At 45.5% G+C, this 27,910-nt stretch overlaps 1 protein-coding gene across 2 annotated transcripts; it reads left to right on the forward strand.

Annotated features, from left to right (window-relative positions):
• Positions 1-1,750: 1,750 nt before the first annotated feature.
• MYMK (myomaker, myoblast fusion factor) lies at positions 1,751-27,899 on the forward strand. Of its 2 annotated transcripts, XM_039366517.1 has the most exons (7): positions 1,751-2,889; positions 9,520-9,914; positions 11,018-11,132; positions 17,419-17,567; positions 18,605-18,721; positions 22,886-22,982; positions 26,379-26,458. In XM_039366517.1, the coding sequence occupies exons 2-6, from the start codon at positions 9,780-9,782 to the stop codon at positions 22,946-22,948; spliced, it is 579 nt and encodes a 192-aa protein (XP_039222451.1). In that variant the 5' UTR covers positions 1,751-2,889; positions 9,520-9,779; the 3' UTR covers positions 22,949-22,982; positions 26,379-26,458. The 2 variants fall into 2 exon arrangements, with proteins under 2 accessions (XP_039222451.1, XP_039222450.1); XM_039366516.1 differs by lacking the exon at positions 22,886-22,982 and having other exon boundaries at positions 26,379-27,899.
• The last annotated feature ends 11 nt before the right edge of the window (positions 27,900-27,910 follow it).

A 27,910-nucleotide genomic window follows, 5' to 3' on the forward strand; every position in this document is an offset into this window, starting at 1 on the left:
CCAGTGATCTGTCTGGGTTGTGCTGGGGGGCTTTTGAGCGGCATTCTACAGCCTGATGCCCCTCTCTCCCGCACTTGAAACACCCCATTTGCTTCTTGGCCATGGCCGATGGTCTCACTGGTTCACGTGTCGACTCAGGCGGTGAGCGGCTCCATTGTTTTCCTCGGCAGTGCCTCTTCAGTAGATTGATCTCTGCTTCCTCTGCCAGGATGTATCATTCGTGAAGTTGGTGTGGGTACCCTCCGGGCAGGCAAACATCATTTAGGTCATAGTTTAGTCTGTCTTTGAAATGGCTAAAGAGGATGTCTTCCGGCCAGTTCAATTTGCTGGCAATATATTGTTGTGTATATTCGGCTACCGAATATACTGCCTTGTATCATCGTTTTTATCCTTTCGCGGGCTTTGCGATCAGCCAGGGGGTCCTCAAATTGCCTTCTCAGAGAGGACATGAACCGGTTGAAGTTGTTGAGCTCTGGGGCATTGGAGTCATGCATGTTCACCACCCAATCTTCGACCGGCCCGTATAGAGCAGATTGTATGATCCTGATATAGGCTTTGTCGCTGGGGATGTGCCGCCCCTAGTCCTCCATGTAGCTGAGAACTTGGGTTAGGAAAAATCCCAAGTGTGTCGGCTCCCCCTTGAATCTCACGTCCAGTGGCGGGAGTCTTTGAATGGATTGTTGTCTTCGTTGTCGGTGATATTGCCTTCCATCCAGATCACCATCTGTGGATCGGCAGGGAGTGGGGACTACTGGATCAGCATATGTCCCCGGGGCTGCAGGTTCCACTTCCCCCTCAGTGTCTCTCCCGTTGCGACTCCAGGAGCTGGTGTGGCCGTAGGGCTCAGAATTCTCCTCTCCTAGGGAGCTGAGGGTTGTCTCCATCAAGTCGATAGCTTTCTCTAGTATCCAGCTCGAGTGCAGTGCCCAGCTTCCTTCCTCTTCGCTTGGGTACAGGGATTTCCCCATCTCCTGCTTCCATTCCAGTTGGGTGGACCCCTGTTTCAGGGTTACCTTTCTTGATTTCTTTTCCCACTCGCCTTTCTTTCCAGCGCCCATTGACCATCAAGGTTTGTGGTTGCGCATCTTCACCACCTCTTCTCCTGAGGAATCTGACCTCTCAGATCCTGACATCTGGCAAGTTTTCAGTCAGGACAGTGGCTCCCTCTCCGGGGGGCTTTCTCCCTTCCCTGCTCCATTGTCTGACATGGTTTTTTTTTTTTTTTGCAAAGTCCCCTGGAAAGGTTCTCCCTTCCAGGTGGACTATTTTTGCAGATCCTGTCTAATGTAAGGACCCACCTCACTTTACCTTTTAAGAAGACAGAACTCTTGGAATATTTCTTCCAACAGGCATCTTTCTTAAGAGAAAATGATGGCAGGCGTGCTAGACAAGATCTGAGAAATTCTCTCCCATCCTTCAATGTTTTAAGCGTTCCCAAGCAGCCCCCCCACCCCACAGTCCTTCCAGGGGACGATCCTTGTCCCCCCCCCTTTTTCCTTATTGCTGGGAGACTTCAGAGAGCCAGTAGATGAAAGGCGATGGCCATATTGTTATGGTCAGTCCTCTTGGTGAGAATCAACATCCAGTCCTTTTGAAGTTTAGTGAAGGAAGTGAGAACCATAAAACCCTCCTGCTCATCCCCCTTCCCCTTCATAGTATGACAGAATCCAGAGAGAGCAGAAATTGGTTTTTCCCAGAGTAGATAAGTAGAAATGAAATATCAAGTTTGTCAGCCAGTCCAATGGTCAGAGTTTCAGGGTTTCCAAGTAGAAATCACAACACAGAACAAAAGATCAGAGAGTTGTTTCCAACAACTCTGGCATACAAACCTCCAAGAATTCAGCATTTGTTCCTGACAAATGCTCCTCCCCACAGCGTCTCAAGTCTCAGTCCCCAGGTGTGCCTTATGGAGAGGGGCGGGGCACTCTCCTCCCATGTAATTGGGCCTGCCTACATTGTTCCCGCCTTCTCTCCACTCTTCATGCTCTAGGATCAGGAGGGGGTGGCCCTTGCTCATCGCTTGACCTCTGTCTCTCATGTTCATCCTGCCCTTGTTCTTGCCTTCAAGCCATCCCAATCCTGAAAGGCTGTGGCCTGCCTTGGCCTGCTCTTCCCCATATTCCTCCGAAGTCAACGACGCCTCCCCCTCGATCTCCGTCGGCTCCAACTCCAGCTCATTTTCCTCAGCAGATTCAGGCTCCAATGGGGGCCTTCTTGAAACTGTTGAAAGAACTGTGTTGTAGACTGTAGATAGATGACGTCAGATCCCTGCTCCTCTATTGAGAGAGGGCTATTCAATTTTGACATTGATGGCCTCTTTGACCCCTCTTTCAAACCAGCGGTCTTCTCTGTCCAAAATGTGGACTTTGCTATCTTCAAAAGAGTGGCTTTTGTCTTTTAAATGTAGATGGACTGCTGACTCTTGTCCTGTCCAAGAGGGGTGAGCCACGACATGTTTCACCTATGCCTAGCCTGAGGGATTCCAGATCAGTTTAGTGATTGGTACCAGTTGTCACCACTGTGGAGCTAGACCTGGCGGTGTACAAGGGCCGTGGAGGGTTTGGACTATGGCCAAAGAAAAGCCAAGAAAAGCGTGCTTTGGGAAGAAAACAACCAGCAGCAGTGTCACCAGTTCCTGCAGGGCCGTCCAATCACCCCCATCATGTGCTTTCACTGTGTCCAGGAGGGCTACAGGGCAGTGATGTGCCCAGCACCAACCCCCTGGATGGCTCCCGCGGTACAAACTCCCTAGAAGCCAAAGAAGCCACCGAAGAAGGGGAAGGAGAAATCACGAGCAGCACAGAGAGTGAAGGAGATGGAACTCCAACCAAAGGGAAGCTACCAATGATCCTCTCCAACAGCAAGAGTGAGGGAGAGTACAACCTGATGGTGAGTGGACCTATCAACCACCTTGAAGTTAGGATATCAGGGGCGAGGGGGATGGTAAAGACCCTCATAGACTCAGGCAGCACTCGTTGCCTAATTAGTCAAGTTGCAGTGCAGAGGCTAGGATTAGATATGAGGAAGCTCAAGAAACCTGTGAAGTTTCAATAGGTTAATGGCACACTGATAGGAAGCTTCCCATTTGACAGAGCCAGTGCAGCTAGAATTGGGGGAACCACCAAGAGACTAGTCACCCAAAGATGGTAGAGGACATGATCCTGGGCCTGGTTTGGTTAGCCAAGTGGGGGGGCAGATCTATTGGAAGAAAGCCTCTAAATGTGTGGTTATGAGGAAGAAGGCCCTGTGCCCTCTGGACAAGGAGAGAAAGTAGCCAGAGAGCGAGGGGGTGTGAAAAACCCCCCTGAGTGCAGCAAGGAAGCATCAGAGGAGGGGAAGGAACTGCAATCCATCCAGAGGGAGTACTAAGACCTCACGGAGGTGTTAGCGAGAGAGAATGCAATGTCCTACCCCCTCACTGCCCCACAGATAGTGCTATCAAGATCCTGCCCAGGGCAAAACTTCCTAAACTGAAAATGTACTCCATGACTCTGAAGGAGATGAAGGAGCTGAGGGAGTACTTTCATAAGAATTTAGCAACAGGGTTTATCCAAGTGGCGAAATCCCGAGTAGCGGCACCAGTACTGTTGAAAAAGAAAGATGGGTCGCTGAGATTATGTGTGGATTTCTGTGGGGTTAACAGGGTGTGTGTACCCCCTCCCTCTCATGAAGGACATGCTAGGACATTTAGCCAAAGGGAAAATATTCACGAAATTAGACTTGAGGGAGGCATCCTGCGGCAGGCAACCCCCTTGCGGCCACTCCCCTTAAAGTGGCAGGCGGCGCTGCCGGGTCCGCCGCATGGCTGGGAGAAGGCAGCCGGAGGGCCAAGTGGTTCTGGCCATGCTCGCACTCCAGCCGTGACCCTGGCCTTACGAGCTGCAGGGGGAGGTTGGGCGCTGGGCTGGAGAGCCCGGACAGCCAGCAGCGATGAGGGGAAGCCGGTGGCCGTCTGGGGGTTCCGGGCACTGGCGGCTGCCCTGCCCTGCTGGGTGCCCCTCCGCAGCCTCAGTCAGGAAGCCTCCAATGGGGCTCTGTCCTCCACACAGAGCAAGGCCTGGGTAGCGATGGCTGGACCCCTGGCATGGCCTCCCCGCCTCCAGCCCTGACCAGGCACTGAGAGGACAGGGCCACTGGGTAGGAGTTGGCGGCCTTTTGGGAGATCAGTTCAACACCTGAGTCAGGAAAAACCCCAGTCAGTGCGGCTCCCTGCAGTATCTCACTCCTAACAGCGGGAATTTTCGGATGGACCGATGCTCCCTCTGTCTCCTGTGTCGGTGGCCATCACTGTCAGCTGGTGCGGCTTGCCCGGGGATAGCTGTGGCTGTAGCGATGGCTGCTGCCTCTATGATGCTGGTAGAAGGGCCTGGGACTGCCGGTTCACCCCCCCTTCATCTGTCCCCTCAGCTGAGCCTGGATTGGCAGTGCCTCGGCATGGGTCGGCTTTCTCCTCCTTCGTGGAATCAAAGGCGACTCTCAACATGTTGATGGCTTGTTCCAGGAATCGGCTGGAGTGGGTTGTCCTTGTCTTCACTAAGGTGGAGTGTCCTCTCCATCTCGACTTTCCAACCTGGCTGGTGACTGCCACGGCTGAGCATCACTTTCCTGGATCTCTTATCCCAGTCCTCCTTCTTCCCGATGTCCATCAACCACCTGGGTTTGTGGCGGTGTTCCATGGCCACCACCTTTTCCAGTGAGCTCAAGGATTGAGAAGTGGACAGGTTGGGCTCTGCTTGGTGGGAGAATTCCCCTCCCGTGACAGTTTCTTACCTTTCCGTTCTGATATCAGTCATCATTTGCTTAGCCCCCCAGCAAGGGTCTTCCTTCCGGGTTGACTATTACTGCAGATCCTGCCTACTGTCAGGGCCCACTTCAAAACCTCATCCCAAGAAAGCAGGACTCTTGGAACAGTTTCATCCCAAAAGGAACTTTTATTAGGAGAAGCTGATAGCAGGCATAGAAGGCAGGATCTGAGGGTTTCCTGCTCAGATCAATAGGTTAAAAGAGTCCCAAGCAAACCCCACCCCAACAGTTCATCTGGTCAGTTTGAATGGGCCAATCCCCAGGTGTTAAGTCCGCTGTGGAAATGAAGCGGATAATGGGGTCCGTTCCCATGCCTGTAAAGATGTTGTTGGGTTGTTGCATGTTCCCTTCCACAGTGAGAGATAAGCCAGATGGCCAGAGGCAAATTCCTTTCTCACCCCAGGTTGACATCAAGGGAGAGACAATTCAAAGAGTAAGTATGTAGAAACAGTGGAAAGGATACATTGTAGCAAAGCAGAAAAATATATCACAGCTTTCCCCCCCCTCCTCAGGAGAATGGCAGAACCCACAGAAAGAAATGGAAAGAAGTGAAGTCAATCCCCCCTGCCCCTCCCTCCGGAGAAGAATGAGTTCTGACACATCCACAACTCTGGGAGGCAAGCTGTTCCACTGATTACATGGGTGTCCATCACTGCCCATGCCACCACATTACGGACCAGTCAAAGGTTCTAGCGGGCTTCGAGGTAGAGTGCATTGCTGTAGTCAAGCCGTAGGTGAAGAGTACATAACTGACTACCTGCTATAATGCCAGAGGATCTAAGAAGGATAAATTTTATTCCTGTCTTTGAAAAAAGAGCCAAGTAACTACCAGTCAGCTTGATGCTAATACTAGGCAAAAAAATTCTGGAACAGGGTTAAACAATTTGTGAGCATTTGGAAAAAAAATAGTGCGTTTTGTGATAGGATTCTATCTAACCTTAACTCATTTGGAAGAGTCTTTCGTTGAGATCCTACCAGACAAAATAAGGCCTGCCAGATGCCACCACTGGATGCAGAGCTGGTTCAGTGACTGTTAATGGTTTTATATGGAGCTGGCAGGAACGTAGGTAGGCTCCATTGTAGGCCTTGTGTTCAACTTATTTATAAATATGTTGGGTGAGGTAATGAACAACTTTACTATCAAATCTGCAGAGGAGAAACTGATGTGGGAAATAGCAAACATCTCAGAAGATACCAAAATGCAGGAAAATCTTGACGGTTGGAATAACAGACAGAAGTAATATGGATTTCAACCAGGGCAAATGAAGCAATTCAAAGGCAAGAGTCTGGGACAGGACATGTAAAGTTCCTGACACCCTAGAGCAGGATTCTGTTGAGGCCATCCAGAATCAGATTCGATACTTTCAATTTTGCATCCGCTTTGTATCTAAAAATCAATTGATGAAGAGGGGAAACACCTAACGTGCAGATGCACTGATCTAATAGTTTTGTAAAAAAATTTTTCACCTGGATGGGATACCACCGGACAGCAGTACGTGTGAAAAGGTTTTAAGTGTCTTGGTGGATCACAAGCTGAACAGTGTGATGCAGCTGTGAAATCAAAAACTAAAAACAATAAATGCAATCCAAGGCTGCATTAACAGAAACATAATGTCAGGATCAGATGAGATTGCTGTTGCTGTGAATGCAGTCTGTATTGGTCAGACTGCAGCTTGTCAATTGTGCTCTGAGAACAACTGATCAAGCAAGATGGATAGAAGACTTAAGAGAAAGAATTAGACATGCTGGGTGGACCCACAAGGTGATGCAGTCACGGTTGTTACGTATGTGAGGAACTGTGCCCCAGAAGATAGGACAGATTTGTTTACAGTTATTCCAGGACACAAAACATTGGATTTAAATAATGACAAAGCGGGTTGAGTTGGACTTCAGAAAGAATTCCCTATGAATAAATGCTGCCCAGAGTCGGGAGAGCCATCTGTCAGGGACATTTTAGCCATCTCTGCTCTGGGCAGGACACGGGACTGGATCGTCTCCAAGATCCATCCCAACTCTTACTTTTGAGGAATCTACCACTTGTCTCCTCAGACCTTCTGTGTGCCACCACATGCTGTCTAAATAACCCACCAACTGCTCTGAGGGGAAGGAGACCATTTCCAGACATTCTTGAGCAATCCTGGATTGTAAGCCACTCAGAGTCATTAACTGAGATAGAAATCAATCAACCCACCAACTGCTCTGAGGGGAAGGAGACCATTTCCAGACATTCTTGAGCAATCCTGGATTGTAAGCCACTCAGAGTCATTAACTGAGATAGAAATCAATCAATCAATCAATAATAATAATAGTAAAGTTGGAAGGGACCTTGGAGGTCATCTAGTCCAACCCCCTGCTCAGGCAGGAAACCCTACACCATTTCGGACCAATGGCTGTCCAGTCTCTTCTTAAAAACTTCCAGTGTTGGAGCATTTACTGCTTCTGGAGGCAGGCTGTTCCACTGATTGATTGTTCTCACTGTCAGGAAGTTTCTCCTTAGTTCTAGGTTGCTTCTCTCCTTGATTAGTTTCCACCCGTTGCTTCTTCTCCTGCCTTCAGGTGCTTTGGAAAATAGCTTGATTCCCTCTTCTTTATGGCAGCCCCTGAGATATTGGAATACTGCTATCATGTCCCCCCTTGTCCTTCTCTTCGTTAAACTAGACATACCCAATTCCAGCAACCGTTCCTTATATGTTTTAGCCTCCAGTCCCCTAATCATCTTTGTTGCTCTTCTCTGTACTCTTTCTAGAGTCTCAACATCTTTTTTACATCGTGGTGACCAAAACTGGATGCAGTATTCCAAGTGTGGCCTTACCAAGGCATTGTAAAGTGGTATTAATACTTCACGTGATCTTGATTCTATCCCTCTGTTAATGCAGCCTAGCACTGTGTTGGCCTTTTTGGCAGCTGCAGCACACGGCTGGCTCCTATTTAGGTGATTGTCTACTAGGACTCCGAGGTCCCTCTCACAGTTACATCAATCAATCAATACATCAAATAAATAAATCCCAACTCCTCTCCAGAGGCTTTTGAATCAAGAAACCCTGAACACCCCTTTCTCTCTGGGGGATGCAGTTCTGTTTTTGGCCCAGGACTCTAGAAGTACTTATTAAGGAGAGATCCAACCTGGAATTAGGGAGAAATTTCCTGAAATTAGAAGAATTATTCAGTAGAATGGCTTGCCTTCAGAAGTTGTGGATGCTCCATCACTGGAGGTTTTCAAGAAGAGACTGGACAGCCATTAGTCTGAAATGGTATAGGATTTCCTGCTTGAGCAGCGGGATGGACTAGAAGACCTCCAACTCTGTAGTTCTGTAATCTTGTGATGGAGCTGCATGTCCTGACTTGGCAGAGCAGCCCCATAGACATTTCCAGCAAGCAAGAGGGTAAAAAGAAGGAAATATAAAAAGAAGGAAAATACAACCTTGTCAAAGAGAAGGGTTCTATAGTGCCATTTTCCTGGCTCTGTGCTTGAGATGTGGAACTGGGAAATTAACCTCAAAGGGTCCAAATTTGACATAATTTGTTTTTATTTTTTAAAAATAAGAAAAGGTAAACATTCCTTCATGATAGAAAGAAAAATCATACATAGCATCCAACAGCAAAATATACAAGGGAATACCTACTACAATGGATGGGCCAGGGTGGTTTTTATGCCATTCACTAGCACCCTGGAAAACATTCAAGAAAGGCTTGCAAGAACAGACACAGAAAGTGGCCCAGGAAACATGGCTGGGGTTATTTCTCCTGATTCTCCCAACAGAAAGGAGATTGGTTGCACCTTGAAAGTTCTTTCGATCCAGCAGTGTCCCCGAGAGACAGCCATGTCACTCGGGAGATGAAGTGGAAGATGAAAGGAGGCCTTCGGGTGGTGGTATCAGCAAAGTCATCCTGCTGGTCAAAATCCAGTCAACCATCTAGATTTTTGCCTGACTCTCCTGGCCTGGCTTGATTTGAGCCAACGCTGAGGTCCAGGGGAGCCCCCATTCCCATTTGAGCTGCATTGTTCCTTTCTGGGAAAGGGCTTCTTTTTTTGCAATTTAGTCTTGATGTTTTTGAATAGATATACAATTAATTAATTAATGGTTAATTAATTAATTAGTGGTATAGGGTCTCCTGCTTGAGCAGAGGGTTGGAGTAGAAAACCTCCAAGGTCTCTTCCACCTTTGTTATTCTGATTGTATGCTGATTTTTATTTTGAGGCTTTTATTTTAAGATGGGAATCAGGTGGCATACATAGCTGATAAACAACAAAGAATAAAGGTTTGGAATTTATTCATTAAATTGTCACATGTTTTAATTGTGTTTTACTTGCATTTACATTTCCTTATATAGGCTGTAATCTGGTACTTCTATGTGCCAGAGTGAGCACCTAAAGAGGCCAGGAAACAGCTTTGACAAGGCGGAGAGCATCTGACTCCCCATCCCTGTCCTTTGGGGCCAGGCAGCTGGGAGCCATGAGCCCAGGAGCCCATCCTCAGCAACCCCAAAACCTCCTTGGGGCAAGGACCTATTTTCCTGTGGGGAAGAAGGATCCTGTCTATGGCCTTTGCCCATCTCTTCATGGGCCTCCGCAGATCAAATCCCCTTCTGTGTTGAGCCAGACCCCGGACCTCTCCTCCCCACACATTTGCCTCAATAGGGAACATTTTATTCCAAAGGGCTCAGTCAACGACCAAGAGTGATCTCCTCCTCCTCCTCCCCATCTGCCCTTCTCAGGAATTGCTCCAAAGACAGCTGGCTGCAGAGGGAAACCTCCTCCTGGTAGATGGAAGGGGCCATTTGTTCAAGTGGAAGCCGAGAAAAGGAGCAGCCGGTGGGCTCTCAGCAACTGTTCTCCGTTGAAGAAGAGAAGAGACAAGGAGGCATGCGAGGACTCTGTCCTTGGTCCGAACTGCCCTTTCCACAGCACACCCAAGGCCTGGCCTGGGCTCCTCAGTCTCTTGGGCAGCCAGGGGGTAGGAGCTGCTCTCCTCCCAATGGGCTCTTTAGCTGCCAAGTTCCTCCTGCCCACCTTCAGCAGCCTTGCCTTCCTCCCCACCATCAGCATTGCAGCCAAGAGGCAGTTTCACATGGAGGCCATGGTCTACTTCTTCACCATGTTCTTCATCTTGGTAAGTCCTCCTTCCCACTAAAACTTTAAATAAGAATTCTCATTCATAAAAAAGAGAGGGTGGCTTTGTATTCTTGCATGAAAATAGTATAAGTAATGTCTGTGTGCTTTTCTTCCTCTGTATCTTTTTCCCATAACATGTTTGATTACCCCCCCCCCCCCATTGCAATGCATGTCTGAGCTAGTTCTTTTTGCTGTAACGGACTGTTAAATTCTGGAGACAATGATATATTATGAACCAAGTCCCAGTTCAATCAGGGATCTTTGCCTTTCGGATCCTGAAAAAAGCAAGTTGTTTAACAGCCTGGAAAAAAATCCTTTACACACAAGAAGAGAAACACAGAACACCAAGGAGAATTTTCAGAGAAGATTTTGGTGCCAGCAGAAACAACCAGGGGGTCACAGGACTTTCATGGGCAAAGTTTCAAGTTTTTGTGGAAACCGTTCTATCTCTCTCTCTCTCTCTCTCTCTCTTTCTCTCTCTCTCTCTCTCTCTCTCTCCCTCCCTCCCTCATCTATTTCTCAACAGCATATCAGTTACAGCTCTCTTCCAAGACAATAATCTGCGCATCTGATAGAAATGGAAAGGAAAACTTGTGGTTCCTACATAGCGCTGACCACTTTTTCAGTGTCTATACCTACATACCTCTTACTCCTACGAATCTTTATTGTTTATCTGAGTGGCTGCCAATCAAAACACCAAGCTGTCTATTTCTAAAGAATGCCTATGGCGCAGTGGGCCAGAAGCATGTAAGCCTAATTAAAGTATAAAAAAAAGTCAGGTCAGGCAAGGAGCCAGAGGTCAATCAAGTCTGGCATGGTTTAACATTTTTGTTTCTGGTCATTTCAGAGAACTGGTTTTAATTTTTAATGACATAAGTTGCAAAAAATCTTAAAACTTACTTCTGTCCTCTGAGACTATAGCCTCTGTCCACAGATGATCAAGATCTTTTCTGCAATGACACCAACCCACTGGACTATCGTGACAAAGTAAAGGGGGAGGGTTAATGTCTTTCAAACAAGAGGATTCTGATACAGCTTTTTTTAAATTACAATTTTTATCACAGAAATCCTGGAAATAAACAAGCAACTGTTTCTCAACAGGTCTGCCATGCCTGTGAAGGCCCCGGGCTCACCTTCCTTTGTTTCATGAAGTATGATCTGCTGCAATACTTTAGTATTTTTGGAACCACATTATCCATGTGGGTCTCACTGATAGGTAAGGAAGAATGGCTGCTTCTTTTGAGTATATGTCGGGGGGGGGGGGCATTAAGGAAATCTGAAGAAGGGAATAACCAAAATTGCATAGGAAATCTTTGAGCCTTGTAATCTCTCAGCTTTTCAATATCCAGCATTAAGAAAAAGCGCTCCAAGACCTCCTCCTAATAAAAATGGCTAATATTAGAGAAGTCCATGTCCCCCTTCTTTGTCACATACACATTCTTCCTCACGTGCACAGTCTCCACCCTAGAGCCATGTTGGTGCACACAACATGCTTTCTCTTTTTGTAAAAAAAGAGAGCAGCAAGAGGGAGCAGGATGTGCGCTGTAATGAGAAAGCCAAGAAAAAGCTCAAGGAAAATGCAAGTAACCTTCTAAGACAAAATTCAGGGACATAACTGGACAAAGCATTGAAGGAACAAAGTAAAACACCTGTCTGGTCTTGATGAACATAAATCACCAGGATCGACAGATCCCAGTTCTGGGGGAGCTGGCAGTTATCTCAGAACCATTGCACCATATCTTTCAAAAATCCTAGAGCACTGGGAAAGTACCTGAGGATTGGGAAAGGGCTGATGTGGTTCCCATCTTCAAGAAAGAAAAAAAAGTGGACCCAGGAAACTACCAACCAATCAGTTTAACCTCAATACCTGGGAAGAGCCTAGAAAAGATAATCAAAAAACAGATCTGCGAACAACTAGAAGCAAACAAAGTTATAACCAGTAGCCAACACAGGTTTGTTAAAAACAGATTGTGTCAAACCAATCTTATTTCATTCTTTTATAAAGTGACTAAACTAGTAGACCAGCAAAATGCTGCGGACGTAGTATACTTAGATTTCAGTAAGGCATTTGATAAAGTAGACCACAACCTACTCCTTGGTAAGCTAGAAAAAGGTGGAATAGACATCACTACCTGATGGATCTGTAGCTGGTTGGCAAACTGTACTCAATGAGTAGTCTTCAATGGCACCACTTCTACACGGAGAGGAGTAAGGAGTGGGGTACCACAAGGTCCTGTCCTAGGCCTAGTACTCTTCAACATTTTCATAAATGACCTAGATGAGGGAATAGAAGGGGAACTTACCAAATTTGCAGATGACACCAAACTGGCAGGAACAGCCAACACCCTCTTTGATAGGCTCAAGATCCAGAGGGATCTTGACAGACTTGAACACTGGGCCCTATCTAATAAAATGAAATTCAGCATAGAGAAAAATAAGGTCTTATACTTAGTCAAGAAAAACCAAATGTACAGATATAGATTGGGTGAAACCAGGCTTAATAGCAGCAACTGTGAGTGGGATCTTGAAGTCTTAGTGGACAATCAATTAAATATAAGCCAACAGTGGGTGGCAGCAGTCAAAAAAGCTAACACAATCCTAAATTGCATTAACAGATTCAATCAAGATCACATGAGGGATTAATACCACTCTATAAAACTTTAGTAAGACCGCACCTAGAATACTGCAACCAGTTTTGGTCTCCACACTACAAAAAAGATGTTGAGATTCTAGAAAAAGTGCAGAGAAGAGCAACAAAGATGATTAGGGGGCTGCAGTCTAAAACAGATGAAGAATGGTTATAGGAACTGGGCATTGCTAGTCTAGTGAAGAGAAGGACCAGGGGAGACATGATAGCAGTGTTCCAATATTTGAGGGGCTGTCACAGAGAGGAGGGGGGGGGTCAACCTATTTTCCAAATCATCCAAAGGCCAGACAAGGAGTAACAGATGGAAACTGGTCAAGGAGAGATTCAACTTGGAAATAAGGAGAAATTTCCTGACAGTGCGAACAATCAACCAATGGGACAGACTGCCTTCAGATGTTGTTGGTGCTTCATCACTGGAGGCTTACAAGAAGAGACTGGACTGCCATCTGTCAGAAATGGTGTAGGGACTCCTGCTTGGGCAGAGGGTTGGACTAGATGATTTCCAACTCTGTTATTCTATTCTATTCTGAAACAAAACAGTTCAATGGTCAAATCAAAGTGCAGAAAATTGCAGCAGATCAAGACAGGAAACAATGTAGGAAGAGATTTAAAAAAAGATGGGTCCCAGAAGGAATGGGGCATAGTTGAAATCTTAGGAATTAATGTTACTGGAGTGATTCAGCCTCAGTTGCTAGCATTTATGTCCACAAGGTTCTTATTCACCGGGTTCAGGATTCAACTGAGCAAAGCTTTAGCTGCAGCAAAAGTATTTTCCACAGGGTTTCCAGTTTGAGGGTCTAAAGCCAATTAAAAGCAGTGACTTTTTAATGTTGATTCACCTAGAGACCTTCTGTCTGCCCTGCCCCAACTTTCAGAAATTCCATTAGGTTGCTGCATTACAACAGGGATACTTTGGCACATGGCAGGTGTCATGCGATCCTCCTAGACAAATGTAGTGGGGGAGGGGAATGAGCTGAAGTGACCCAAGCCTGAGGGAGAGGCAGCTGGAGCTGCAGGACTGTCGGGCTCGGCAGAAGCTCCAGGAGTGCTGGAAGGGCTCCAGCTGATTGGCGCTTCCATTGCTGGAGGTGAACTGAAAAGAAAAAGATGGTGGAGGAGGCTATAAAAGGAGGTGGTTTTGGTGGGAAAGAGGACAGAGAAGAAGCTGTGGAAGGAGAGCTCAGTAGGCAGGGAGGAAAAAAGAGACAGGGAAGGAGAAGGAGAAGGAGAAGGAGGAGAAGGAGAAGGAGAAGGAGAAGGAGAAGGAGAAGGAGAAGGAGAAGGAGAAGGAGAAGGAGAAGAAGAAGAAGCTGTTGCTGGAAGAAAAGGCCCCCTGGTTCATTTTCTCCAGCCAGGAGAATGCAATCAGCACTGATGAAATGAAAAGCTGGGAGATGAGCATGCCGGAAAGGAGGTTGGTTTATTTAGTTTTGGATCAGCAGCTTGATTGGGTTACCATAAGGACTTTTATGCAGTTTTTACAGTGTTTTGTAATTCAGAGGCTTGGTTTGTGTGCTTTGCTTACTGAAATATTTTAGTCTGTTTCACAAAGATTAGCAATAAGTTCAAAGTATTTGCTTCCATAGGTTTAATCCCTTTAAACAAATATAATTAGTTTTACCCCCTTATCCTGAGCTTTTAGCAAGTTTTCTTTGTAGGTAAACAGGCTTAATTTAAGTTTATTGCCTTTTGCAATTGCCGGACCCTTTCATTCTCAGATTGCAACATTGTGACGCGTAACATACCTGAGGCAGCTTAAAGAAAAAAAACCCCAGAGTTTACTGTTTCTTTATTCTGGGAGGCTTTTGTGAGCCTTTCTTACTTTGCACTTGATTCCTGTGTCTTTAGGGGTACAGTGAAAGGATTGGGTGTATGTGTGCATTCTTACTACACTGTGGAAGGAGAGGGAGAGGGGAAGAAGGGCCGACCAGCCAGCTGGTAGTGGTGCATATTAATAAATATGGATAAATTCATCATACATTTGTCAGTGCAAAGGGAAGTGATTCAGCAAAGAACTGCCACTGAAGAAATTAAAACCGGTACTTTTTTTTACTTTTTTTTACTTTTTTTTCTACAGTTTGTAACATTTTATTAGATTATAGAATAAAATACAAAAATACAAAAGGAAATAGTAGGACACAGTGGGGAGGAAAAAGGGGGAAAAAGTGAGGGGAAGAAGGGAAAAAGAAAAGAAAAGGCATTGACTTCTGACTTCCTTTGTTCAGTAGAAAGAAGCATTAACATTGAACCACAACTTTTTACTTTTCCATAATATTATAAACTAGCCATTTCTATTACAACAAATGAATCTAATCAGTAAAATCCAAAATCCCCCCCCCCATTTTTTTTAGTCATCAGGTTTTTGATACCTTGCTAAACACTGGTGGTACTCAAATATTATCATGTCCTAAAAGTAGTACAATCTGTGAAAAGGTTGAAAAGTCCTGCATTACAATACACAACATTCAGAGCAATTACCATTTTGTTTACAACAAACTCACCACTTTGTTGTTTGCATGTACACTGAGCTTCTGCACTGAAGACAAATTCCTTGTGTGTCTAATCACACTTAGCCAATAAAGAATATTCCTATATTCCTATTAAGTATTGGATTTCCAACATCTATATCTAAACAGAAATATAAAGACTACAATCTTAAATGTATTTAGGAAATAAATGGGACTAATTTCTTTATGAACACAAGAAGACAACACATTAAGGGCCTAAAACAAAGGCTTCCCAAAGTTTCTATCCACCATAGACATTGATTTATATTCGTAATTCTTTTATCATTGACCTTTCCAAAACTGCCAACATTCTCAATGATTCTGGGTGGCCTATGCATTTAAAGCAAAGAAACTAAAAATGCAGGGATAGAAAGGAAGCTCATCAAATTTGCAGATGACACCAACCCGGGGGGAATAGCCAATGCTTTAGAAGATAGACTCAAGATCAAGAAAGATCTTGACAGATGTGAGCATTGTGCCTTATCCAACAAAATGCAATTGTGAGAAAAGTTTTTCTTAGGGAAGGAAACTGGGTATGTCTAGTCTAATGAAGAGAAGGACTAAGGATGACATGATAGCAGTATTCCAGTACTTGAGAGGCTGCCACAAAGAAGAGACCTATTATAGCCAAAAGCACTCGAGAGCAGGCGAAGAAGCAAAGGATGAAAGACTATCAAAGAGAGATCCAACCTAGAAATGAGGGATTTCCTGACAGTGAGAACAATTAACCAGTGGAACAGATTCCCTCCAGAAGTTGGGTGCTCCAACACTGTTGGTTTTCAAGAAGAGACTGGACAGCCATTTGTCTGAAACGGTATGGAGTCTCCTGCTTGAGCAGGGGGTTGGAGTAGAAAACCTCCAATGTCCCTTTCAACCCTCTTATTTTGTATTGTGGGGAAAAAAGATGCCAGACCACAAAAAAATGGAAGAGACACAACCACCTCTCAGATGGAATGCCTTATCTATAAGCCAAAGCCAGGACTTGAGTCAGGTCTTCAAGGTCCACCTAAAGGGGAGCAGAGTTGGGGCTGTTCAGACCTCTGGGTGCTGCTGTTCCAAAGAAAAGGTGTCAACCATTCCATTTGGCATATTCAAGAAAAGAAACCCCCAGCTCTTTAGAATGTCCAAGAGTGTAGCTTTATTAAAAGATCCATCTAGGCTCAGCAGAAACAAAGTCAATTCTGGGATTTTCCTGCAAAAACCTACATAGGTAAAACCCCTTTTTCCCCTCTATGCCATCAACGGTTCATAGTTTACCAATTGAGTTCAGTTCTTTTGTTTTAGGAAAAACTGTCTGTTTCAAACATTCTTCATAACTTGACTTTGGTGAATAATGTCTCACCAGCAACAGAAGGCACTCTTGTATTCCATAGCCTCCCCCCACTCTTAGGAATTCACCACCCTCCTCCTAACACTGTTTGGGAAACTGTGAGCAAAAACCAGGTGCAGGTAACTATGGGGGCAAATTTATTTGTTTCCTGGGTCCAATCACATAGCATTGTTTAAGAGACAGGATAGTTCTATCTGACCACATAGGAAGAAACAAGGGAAGAGGGACAATGCCTCAAGTCGCTAGGCTCTGTTCCAGGGTTTGGCCACCTTCTTCCACATAGGGAGGAGAGGCTGTGTCTGTGAGCAGATGCACTTTCCTTGTCAGCCTTTACTTGGCAGGCCAGACAGGAAATATGACCAGTTGAGTTATTTCTATTTTGTTATAAATCGACTTTAACAGAATCTTGGAAGTCTGAAAGTACAAATCTCCGTCTGTCTCCTTTCCAATCCAAGGAACCCAGGAAGCTCTTTTCTTTTGGGCCTCTTGCCCCACCCACTGTCCAATTGCAGGCTTTGCAGTCTCTTATCCAGCCATTTCTTGGCCCTGCCTCCCAAGTTCTTTCTCATGTATAATCCCTCTCTTGTAAACAAATACATTGGTACTTGGAAGGATTCTGGGGGAAATCATAGAGATGTCTTTGTTGTGCTCTGCAGACCTATGGGCCAGGTGGCTCCTTCTTTTTGGGACTACGGGTTGGGTAATTTTGGTGGTGTGCCAGATGCAAGCCTATGGGCCATAGGTTGCTGACTCAGCTCTGTGCCATAGAGGGCTTTGGGAGTGAGAATATGTCTACCCAACCTGCAGGTCTGTGCCCGAAAGCACAGAGAACATCATGATTTCCCCTTTGGCCTCCCTTTTTCCAACTGGCTCCACTAAAGCAGCAACCAGATCTAACCCTGCTTTTTTTTTAAGATCAGGTCAACTAGGTGCTGTTCCAGGGAACCTTTAAAAGTGTGTACTGGTAAGAGTTGAAATTTTAAATGAGGTTGTACTTCAATTCTTGTCATTTTATTAGCTTTGGCAGAGTTTGATGAACCCAAACGATCAACTTTGGTGATGTTTGGAGTGCTCACTATAGCTGTCAGGATCTACCATGACCGATGGGGATATGGTGTCTATTCTGGACCGATTGGCACAGCAGTTCTTGTGATAACAGTCAAATGGGTAAGGCTACCTCTTTGTCACAGTAAAAAAAGTGCTGTCACATAAGGGTCACTTCAACTGAAATCTGAAAAGAACTTTAAAATTATCCCAATTTCAGGGAGCGATTAGTTTCCTGGTGACAGTGGACAGGATTCTCTCATCATTGAAAATTGCCATTCTCTTACAACAGTGCCCTATTGTGGCTTCATGTCATGACTGGGCACCATTTATAGCTTTTGCAGGCCTCAGAGGCTTCCTCCGAGGAATTCCATCATGATCAAACTAGAAGCAAAAATGATCACCTTAGCAATAGAAAGAAAAGGCCAAATGTAAATACACCCCATTGTTAGTGGAAAAAAAGGCAAAGGAGACTGGAATAAACTTCAAAATGATCTTGATGGGACCACGAAAAGAATGATAATCAGAGGACTAAGAATGGTGAAGAGACATTGAAGTCCTGAAGATGTCTCACCTCTAGAAAAGAGACTTGGATGGGGGGAAATGACGGTATTCTCCAACTATCTGAAAGAACGCTATAATGAGGAAGGTCAACATCAGCATCTTTACCAGAATAATGGATTTAGATGATAGGAAGCAGATTCTGTTGAGAGAGATGGAAGAAACATTATAACAAAAAGGGCAATTTGAGCCGGGAACTATAATTCCTTCATCGGATGTCTTCAAGTGGGAACATGGGATGTCCCAGATGTTGCAGTGAGAGGCCTGCAAAGAGCAGTGTGGCCTTGCCCACCCACCCCACTTGGGGATTTCATAAATTAAGAGATAAATTAGACCCCACCCCCGCACCCTAGCAAAATCGAATGGAAACTGAACTTTCTTAGTAGGTAAGAAAAGGTCCTAACCTGGCAATCCCACTGAACCTATTTCAACTAGACAGGTGCAACACTATATTCAAATAGGATTTTGAGGGATACAGAATATGTCACTACAAGCATAACTGTGTGATGGAATTTTCCTGCATCACTAGGGTTTAAAATTAAACTTGACTGTGGTGATTGAAGAAAGTCCAATCTCTGTAATCTCTCTTCTTTCTCCAGCTGCAAAAGATGAAGGAGAAGAAAGGGCTGTATCCAGATAAGAGCGTCTACACACAGCAGGTTGGACCCGGCTTCTGTTTTGGGGCCCTGGCTTTGATGCTGAGGTTTTTTTTTGAGGTAAGCTTGTCCGATCAAATGCAAAAGAGAAAAACCACTCAGAGCAAGGGGATAACCAGCACCTTGAATTGCACCTGGAAAGATACCCATAGCCAATGTAGCTCAGGTGGTGGTGGTGTTGCATATGCTGGGTATCCAGCCCCTTTATTACCCTGCAGCTGCAGTTTGCACAGCTGAAGTTTCTGAATGCTCTTCAAGGGCAATCCCATGTGGAGTGTGTTGAAATAAGAGCTGACAAGGGCCTGGGGACAGGGAGCAAGGCCTCCCATGCAGGAATGTAAAGTAGTAGCCTCAGGCTGAATCTTTACACAACCCCCGCATCAACCCCAACTCGAACCAAGCCTGGAGGAAAGGGGAAGACCAGCAGCATGCAGGGCCACCCAGGCCCAGCTTCCAGAGTCAGTCCAGAAGGACACCATGATCCATAGTATCAGATGCCACTGAGAGGTCAGCAAGAGCCAGGATGTAAGAGCCAGAGGTCATCCACGAGCACGATCAATGCTGTCTTAGTCCAAAACTTGGCCTGAACCTTAACTGAAAGAGGCCTGAATTATATGCTTTAGCAAAGAGACCCCTCCTTCATACAAGGAGGACTTAACTATCACCCAGGGCCCTCCCGCACAGCCTTAAGAAGCGGGGGGGGGGGGCATGGATCCAACGCAGATGGTCAAACTGAGAGGGTCCTGCCCACTTCCTCAGGTTTTGCAGGCTCAAACTTCCCAGGTCATCTTGCAAGATGTAGCCCCCTTCCCACCTCCCTCAATTCTGCTTTAAAGTTTGAGTTCAACATACAGCAAATGCAAGCAATTTTGTCTGCCAGATGTGCAGCCTATCACTCACAGAGCCTCTTTAAGTGAATTTCAATATTGCTCCTCCAAGGGGGGGCTGCATCACCCAACACAGGGTGGCTGGGTGACCACAAATGGACACAAGACACGTGAAGAAATAATTGCATTTTGTTGCCCTTGATGGTACGCTCTAATAGCAGCTTGAGCTCGTGTCCAGTCGTCTTCACTTCTATCTTCCACCAGGGGCGCTCTAGGTGTCTGCTAGCTCATTTAAGTTCTCTCCATTCTGTCTTATACTATGGGAAATATTAGGAACCATGGGCATAGAGAAGCCACTCAGGCAGAATCTGATCCTAAGCTGCTGCTGAGTAGCAAGTTTTCCAGAATAACCCCAAAGTCCCTCTGGAAGCCTGTTGGGTCCATTAGTTTTTTGGGGGGGACAATCCAATAGGACCAGCCTTCCTGCAGAGGGGGGTGGGGTCTTACCAGCAAGTGATCTGTTTGACCAGCAAGTGGTCAGAAATCCGTATGTTCCCCCAAATGCAGCACACTCTGCCTTTGCCCCAGCTGAAAAACCAGATTGGGTGTATTACCGCTGTTCCAAGTCGGCCCCCATGTTGTCTACAATCTCCAGGTCACCCTCCAGCTTTGCACCCAGCAAAGATAGATCAAAGTCCCCCAGGACCATACAGCCATACGGGGAACTCAACCACCAACCCAGCCACAGAACTGAATTGAATTCTTTAGAGTATTTATTGTCCAGGAATTCAGGTAGGAAAGTCACTGTGCAGCAGGAGGCTGCTATAATTCCAATGGTCCTTTCCTGGTGCCCAGCTTAAGAAACAGCATCAGGCAACCAGCAATCTGTGGGCCAAGGTCTCTGGGTGCCTCTCATGGATAATCACCTGCCCTCCAGGGAGGGGAAGGTCTCAGCTAATACCAAACCCAAAAGCTGGCCAGGCAGATCTCGCTCTCTCACACCAGCTCTGGACAATGCGTGCCAGAGAGCAGTTCCTGCTTCTGGAGGGATGAAAGGAGCAAGATTCTCAGATGCAGTTGCCATCCTCAGTGCAATCTTTCTTCAGGTGGGTGGAGGGGGGTTCCTGGGTGGAGACCATCCCTTCTTCAGGGAGAACCTACTAGGAAGACTGTCCTCCTCTGGGTCTTTTGTGAAGCAGAGTGAAGTGAGGAGCTTCAGGGGGTTTGTCTTTGGCCAGCAATAGATAAAAGAAGACTGCTCCCCTTTCTCTTGCATGGAGAAAGAGATTTGAGGAGCAGGGGTGGGGGTCTGCTTCTTTAGAAGGCCCCTCTCCAATATTACCCACACCATTCTATTTTCATGTCTCCATAGCTTAAGCCTCACTCTATCAAGGATCTAATATCTGGGGTGGACAATTGCATTGCTTAGCTGTCCTCTCTGGAGGGAGACAGGATGAAAAATGGTGGCTCATGCCAGGTGGGTCCCAGGACAAAGGAATGGGGGAATGGCGTAGTCCAAGCTGGCAGTCTCATTTCCATTGAAATCATTTATTTGGGGGGGGGGAGTTTGTGTGTACATGACTGTGGCTAACTTAGGCGTCTATGACTGGGACAACAAAGACATATTGTAGAAAAATGAATGAATGGATGAATCTATCATCTATCTCTATTGATCTCTCTCTCTCATCTATCTATATCTCTATATCTCTATTTCACCAATGTTAAGCAAAGTTACAGGTCTCCCCTTCCTTTCTTCCTTCCTTCCTTCCTTCCTTCCTTCCTTCCTTCCTTCCTTCCTTCCTTCCTTCCTTCCTTCCTTCCTTCCTCCCTCCCTCCCTCCCTCCCTCCCTCCCTCCCTCCCTCCCTTTGATCCTGCCATAATATAGCATGTGGTTACTTAGATATTACCGTCCTCTCATGCACTATTCCTTTCATTAACAGTAAAATTTAAACAATACCTTTATATTGGTAACTGCAAAAAAATGGCTATTGAACAGTATGGAAGTAAAAGGCATCCCAAGCAATAGCCAACCAAATAAAAAAAACCAAAACACAGAGACTCCAGGACTCTGTTTGCAAAAGCTTATCTCTCTCTCTGTTTCTACGAGGAAGAGAAGAGCAGAACCTTATCCAGAAGATTGCAAAGTAAAAGTCCAACTCTCCAGTGAAATCTAGGAGAATCTCTAGTCGGAAACTCTCAAGGGTCAGTTCCAGCCAACAAAGACAATATTGAGCTAGACAGGCAAGACCCCTTTCCATGTTCCTGTCCCAGAATAAGAAACAATTCTCTATGGAAAGAAGAGGAGGAGGAGGAGGTCAAATATTGTCTTTAAAAGTCTGGAAATCTTTGGCATGGTGGAAGCTGGAGGCCTGCCAGCTTTGAGGGTGTAGATGTCCTTCTGAAATTAGGCTGCCTGGCAAGCAAAATACTGGCTAGAGTCTTACAACTGTCCTAATGGTTGGGTGTCAACTGACACAGTTGTGTGTTGCCTCCTCTGTCATCAATTAGAATATTTGGAATGTTGGCCAGACCTTCGACTGGTTTATAAATCATTAAGTCGGATAAGCTTTAAGTGTGATATGAAGATTTCATGGCTGTGGATGGACATGGACTGCAGCACAGGGGAGAAAAGTCAGCTTGTGCTGCCCTGGGGAGAGGGAGCTGCTACCTTAGCTTGTGAAGGCAGGATCTGCCAGACAGATAGAGGAAGGGGGTGGATATTGTGCTGAGGGGCAGGTGATGAGAACTGTGGAGGGCAATTGGATGCAGCTGTCTGGGACAGTTGGCACTGGAGAATCTGAATGAGCAGCTGGGCATTGTGGCTTATGGAACTGAGGGAATATTCAGATCAGGGAGAGAGGCAGGAAAAGAGAAGGCAGACCTGACATCTTACACGGCATCCATTCCCAGTTCCTGGGTTCCAAGAAAGTCCTTGGCAGCCTTGGTCTCTGGTGGCTCCCGCTGCTGAATGCCAGGCCTCCACCCTCCAAATTACGGAGGAGAGGCATTATCAAGACTCCCAGTGGGCAGTTCCTCTCCCAAGAGATTCTGGGGTGGGGTTCTGGCATTGGTTCTCAACCCATAATGGTGGAAGGTTTAGGGTCATTTGGGAAGCCCTAAGAGTTTTCGCGGACACCACTCAACGGGTAGTCAGGCATTGAGCTCCAGGCATCATTGCTCTTGCTCCACAGGTGTCTCTGAGGCACAAAGGCTTCTTGGCCAAACTGCTCCAGCTGCTACTGGCTGATTCCACCTGCCTCCCCTCAGCATAATACCTGAGCACACCTCAGGTCCAGGGGTATCTAGGTGGTCCCATCCTGCCTCTGGCTTTTGTGCTGAGATACTTGTTACAGATATGAATCAGGGTCATTATCACTGATCCTTTGTCACAACCAGGCTGTTCTCAGTTGCCTCCATTTTAGTCTGGCCAAGCTTGAGAGCTTGAGGAAATTCCTTTGATGGCACTTTGGCGAAGGCTTCAACTTCCTCTTAGGTAAGTGGTTCTCAACCTTGTCTTCACCAGGGACCCCCTTTAAATTTCTTTTGTGGCCACCGGCCGTGCCCATGGACCCCCCCCCAGACGTAACTCAGGATTTAAATCATAACATTTCTTCAAACTTTCACAAATCCACTGTGGTGACATTGCGCCCCCCCCCAGGGGTCCACGGACCACAGATTGAGAATCACTGTTTTAGGTGCTCATCGCTTCCTGAGCTTCTGTTCAGGAGCCGAAATGTCAAAGGAGGTGCCTAAAGTGCCATAAATTCTCCAAAGTCCAAAGTTATGATATTTGGAAGCCAAAGTACTAAAAATGGATTGTGGATGAAAATCCTTAATGGCTATCATGAACTCTTAAAAACAAGAACTAAGGGATGGGAATTTGTAGCTGTGATCCTTAAATTTTTCAAGGCCAAAACCTAAGTCCAGATGTTATATGCAACACAGGCAGAACTGTTTGTCAAGAAAACATAGGATCATAGGGCTGGAAGGGGCCATGAAGGTCTAAAAGCACATAAATATGCAATTAATATTCTTACTTATATGCATACATTTCTCAATGACCTCCTGAAGAACAAAAGGTGGTGCTGGTTGGGCTACTTCATGAATTGGGAAAACTTGAGCATTCGAGAGAAACAGAAGGCTATGAGAGTAAAGGCTAGATCAGTGGTTCTCAACCTTTTTAATGCCGCGACCCCCAACCAGTCGTAAGTCGAGGACTACTCAACTGGTCGTAAGTCGAGGACTACTCAACTGGTGCAGCACCGTTTGCAGACTGGGACTTTTGGCGGGCTCAGCAGGGCAGAGACAGCCTGGACAATTCCTATTGGCTTTGGAAAGCCAATAAAATTAGACTCTATTCAAGAGAGTCTAATTCTATTGGCTTTCAAAAGCCAATAGAATAAAAGGGAGTAGCACAGCTAAGGAAAAGGGGGAAAAAATGGCAGACTGCATTGTTTGGCGACCCCCGTGAAATGGTCATTCGACCCCAAATAGGGTCCCGACCCACAGGTTGAGAACCACTGGTCTAGATAGAAAAGAAATAAACCAATAAAACACATTTAACATTTAAGGCATTTACAGGCATTAATGTGAGAGTGACTTAATAAGACTCATGTCATTGTTAGGACATCCCATCCAACCTCCTATCACAAAAATTGACTTAAAATAGATTTAAATATGTGAAGTAACTGTATTCAGCTTGGCATCCAAACTAAGCATGCAACCCTGTTTGGTCAGCACAATTACTGGCTGCTGGGCACACAAAAAAAGGGACCTGGCAGCTCAAATCTTACTACCAACAGAATCGGGTTTTGGATCCAGGGGCACTTTAATAGGAGGAGGCAGGGAAGGTTTTCAAGGTGTTCAAGGCAGTTGGATCTCTGAAGGCAAAATGATTCATGGGGAAAAACAAGAAATATTCAATTTGCCATCAGAAACCACACAGCTCAAGGATATTAATCTTCATATGGTTCCCTTGGCAATCTTCGGCTTGCTTACAAATATTGAAGTATGAGGAGCAGAGATCCATGCACGCAGGCAGATAAGATGTGGGTGAGTTGGGAGCTCTGTGTTCAGGATGACTAGGAGAATAATGGATCTGTCCCTGGCCCCAGAATGTCTCACAGAGTTTCTGATGAGAAGACTGCTCAGATCTTTTAGTAAAAGATGGGTTGAGATAAACAAGAGGATTTTTGGAGACAACAATGAGATATGCTTAATCTGAGACTTTTAGGGATTTACTTCTCTGAAAGTGACTCCTTAACACAGTGGTTCTCAACCTTTCTAATGCCGTGACCCCATAATACAGTTCCCCATGTTGTGGTGACCCCCAAGTGGGTGTGGCCACCAATAAGAGGGAGTAGGACAGCTAGGGAAAAGGGAAAAAAATGGCGGACCACGTGGTTTGGCGACCCCCGTGAAATGGTCGTTCGATCCCAAATGGGGTCCCGACCCACAGGTTGGGAACCACTGCCTTAACAGAATAACAGAGTTGAAAGGGACCTTGGAAGTCTTCTAGTGTCCAATCCCTGCTCAAGCAGGAGACCCCATACCATTTCAGACAAGTGGCTGTCCAGTCTATTCTCCAACGATGAAGCACCCACAACTTCTGGAGGCAAGCTGTTCCACTGGTGAATTGTTCTCACTGTCATGAAATTTCTCCTTTATTCTAGGTTGATAAGTTTCCATCCGTTGCTTCTTGCCCCGCCCTCAGGGTGTTTGGAAAATAGGTTGATGGCAGCCCCACAAATATTGGAACGCTACTATCACGTCACCCCTAATCCTTCTTTTCATTCCTTTACTTTCATTAGCAGGGAAAATGCATGTTTTTCCACAGCATAATCAGCAGCAGTGGCATATACAGAACACTCCTGGCTCTTCCTCTGCTCCGCCAGCAAAACATACACCCTTTTGCAGCACAAACAACACACCAAGTGCAGCTGGGCTGCAAACAGTGAGGAAAGCAATAGTCTCCTGCCATTGCTGATGGTGATGTTAATCTAGCAATCCATAGTGAGGTTTCTGGGAGGGTGAAGACTGAATTTCCCCCTCTCCTGCCAACAGTGTTTAAGGTGCAAAAATCGATATGCAGTGATGCAGATAAGGAAATGTATATACTTGTATTTCTAGGTTTGCCTCTGAGATGGCCCTCCTACACCCACACCCCTGGCGCCTTCAAGAGAGGTTTGGTAGGATCTTTTCTTAAGACCATTTCATTAAAAGTCACTAGTTTTCAGGAACACGGAGTGCCCTCCCATCAGTTCATCCACCTTGAAATTCTTAAGCAGTTTAATCACCTCAGGGGTTCTGGGTCCAAGGATTATTTCTCATAGAGACTAATGTAGCTCTCCTCCTACAATTTTTACTTAGCTCCCTGAGATCCAATAGCTACCCATTTGTTTCCTGGAAGAGGTTTTGTCCTTGTTCACAGCAATTTGTCCATTCTTCACTTTGAGGACACCCTTTGGTCCTAGAGTCTTTGTCAAGCTGTCTGGATGCTGTCCCAGGAAAAGAGATAGGAAGAGTTGAAAGTTGAAACTCTCTGATATACAAAAGAAATAACCATATTTTCCCAATGTAGCCAAATGGGAATGTCAAGGAATTATTTCCTGGCTGATTCTTGGCTAACATAAAGGATGGTGTAGAATGATGACATACTGTATATGCAAAGAAATCACTGATCTCTGGGCGTAAATCTTGTCTGAATAAGGGCAGTCTAGGACCCACATCATTAGCCTAAGGATGCTCCACCTCTCTTTTAAAAATACCTTTCAAACTTTTTTCTTTCATTCCACAAATGCAGTAGAGATCCAGAATACAGAGAGAATAATATGCAACATCTAGATGTGGCTTTCTTGATGCTGATGTGACCAATTTTGCCTTTTCCTAGGACTGGGATTACACCTACGTGCATAGCTTCTACCACTGTGCTCTGGCCATGTCTTTTGTTCTCCTCCTCCCCAAAGTGAACAAGAAAGCGGGCAATGGGGGATCTCCTGCAAAATTGGATTGCTCAACTCTCTGCTGTTGCGTATGAGGACTCAGCCCTTGGAGTGAAGGTTCAAGGGACCTTTTCCAGGCCTGCAGATGCAGCTAAAAGCAGCACTATGGGCACTGTTTGGTAGGTCTGAATTTTGTAGCCTATCCAATTCTGGGTTCCTGTATACTCCATCGGCAGCTTGCTTGGCTTGGCTCAAATATTATGTAGATCTGCTTTGTTATTAAGTGGTTCTAATGGTACGGCCTCAGGTTGGCTTCTCAAGTGGCATATAATTCTATTAAAGGAATAGTGCCCTACATTGCAATGCTTCTCCTTTACTTTGCAGGCCAAAGTTAAACACACAAAGAAAGGTTGCTGAAAGAAAGACATGGCTTTCTTCTGAGAACTGGCCCCAACAAAGTTCTTACAGGAATCAATTAAAGCCATAGTGTCCAGGGCCTTAATTAACACTTGTTCTCCTGCTCCAGGGTTGCTTTGGAAAAAGGGAATGTTCAACCAGCACAAAATGCATTTGCTAGACAATGTTTGCCATGTCTACTGGTGATCATATCACATCTGGCCACTGCTATCTGCTCTGTTCAGTAAGATGCTTAGCCTGCTTTAGAGCTCTTAGATTCTCCCCTTTCTGAAACCAAGAAGCCTGAAGCACAACTGGGACTCAGGTGAATCTGCCTATTGTTCTTTATGATGCTTGTACACGAGCAGGAGCTGGGTTGGTCTGGCTTTCTGAGCAGACTACTTCTACTTGGGAAATTTCTGCACAAGAATTGAGGTTGACCACCTGTTGTTACCTTCACTCAGGCTCCCAGGGGCAATTGGGAAACTACTGTTTCTGTAGTTTTCTTTTGTATAGCCTTTTAGGATCTGAATTTTTAGTGATGTTCTTATTGTATAGTGTCTCATGCCATGCAAGATTGTATTCACAAATGCAGTAATTATTGACACTAATAATATTTGCTTCTGGCCACCCCGGAAATGTTAGCTATGAAATATGAAATAAACCTGAAATGAAATAATTCTATTTGATCCTGAATGCCTCTATTGTTGCCATTGCCATCAGTAGGGGGAAGAAACAGAGCAGAGCAGAACGGTTAGAAGGAAAAAAGGGTCCAGCATGAATTCATGTGGAAGCAGACACATGTATAGGGAGCCCTCCTCCCCAAAAAAGAAAATCAACTGGGGAGCAGTCTCCCAAAATAAGAAAAAACTTTCCTTGAAATAATAATCCTTTCGCAAACAGGGAAATCATTCAAAGAAGCTTTTTGCAACAAGCTGAGTGCCTCAGAGATGCTCTTTTCAGAAGGCAACTGGACTTTCTTGTGTTTCTTTTGAAGAAGTTTTGCTTCTCATCCAAGAAGCTTTTCCATCTCTGACTAGATGGTGGGGAGTGGGAGGATTTATATTGCTTGAAGACAGATGGT

This window comes from Crotalus tigris, unplaced genomic scaffold (genome assembly GCF_016545835.1).
Source record: "Crotalus tigris isolate CLP2741 ecotype Arizona unplaced genomic scaffold, ASM1654583v1 scf7180000020343.233928, whole genome shotgun sequence".
NCBI lineage: Eukaryota > Metazoa > Chordata > Lepidosauria > Squamata > Viperidae > Crotalus > Crotalus tigris.

Excerpts from the sequence above, each read along its gene's own strand:
- MYMK (XM_039366516.1), top strand. The coding sequence starts at position 9,780 with ATGGGCTCTTTAGCTGCCAAGTTCCTCCTGCCCACCTTCAGCAGCCTT. Across the intron at positions 17,568-18,604 it reads TTGTGATAACAGTCAAATGG|CTGCAAAAGATGAAGGAGAA; the intron begins GTAAGGCTACCT and ends TTCTTTCTCCAG. Across the intron at positions 18,722-26,378 it reads TGCTGAGGTTTTTTTTTGAG|GACTGGGATTACACCTACGT; the intron begins GTAAGCTTGTCC and ends GCCTTTTCCTAG.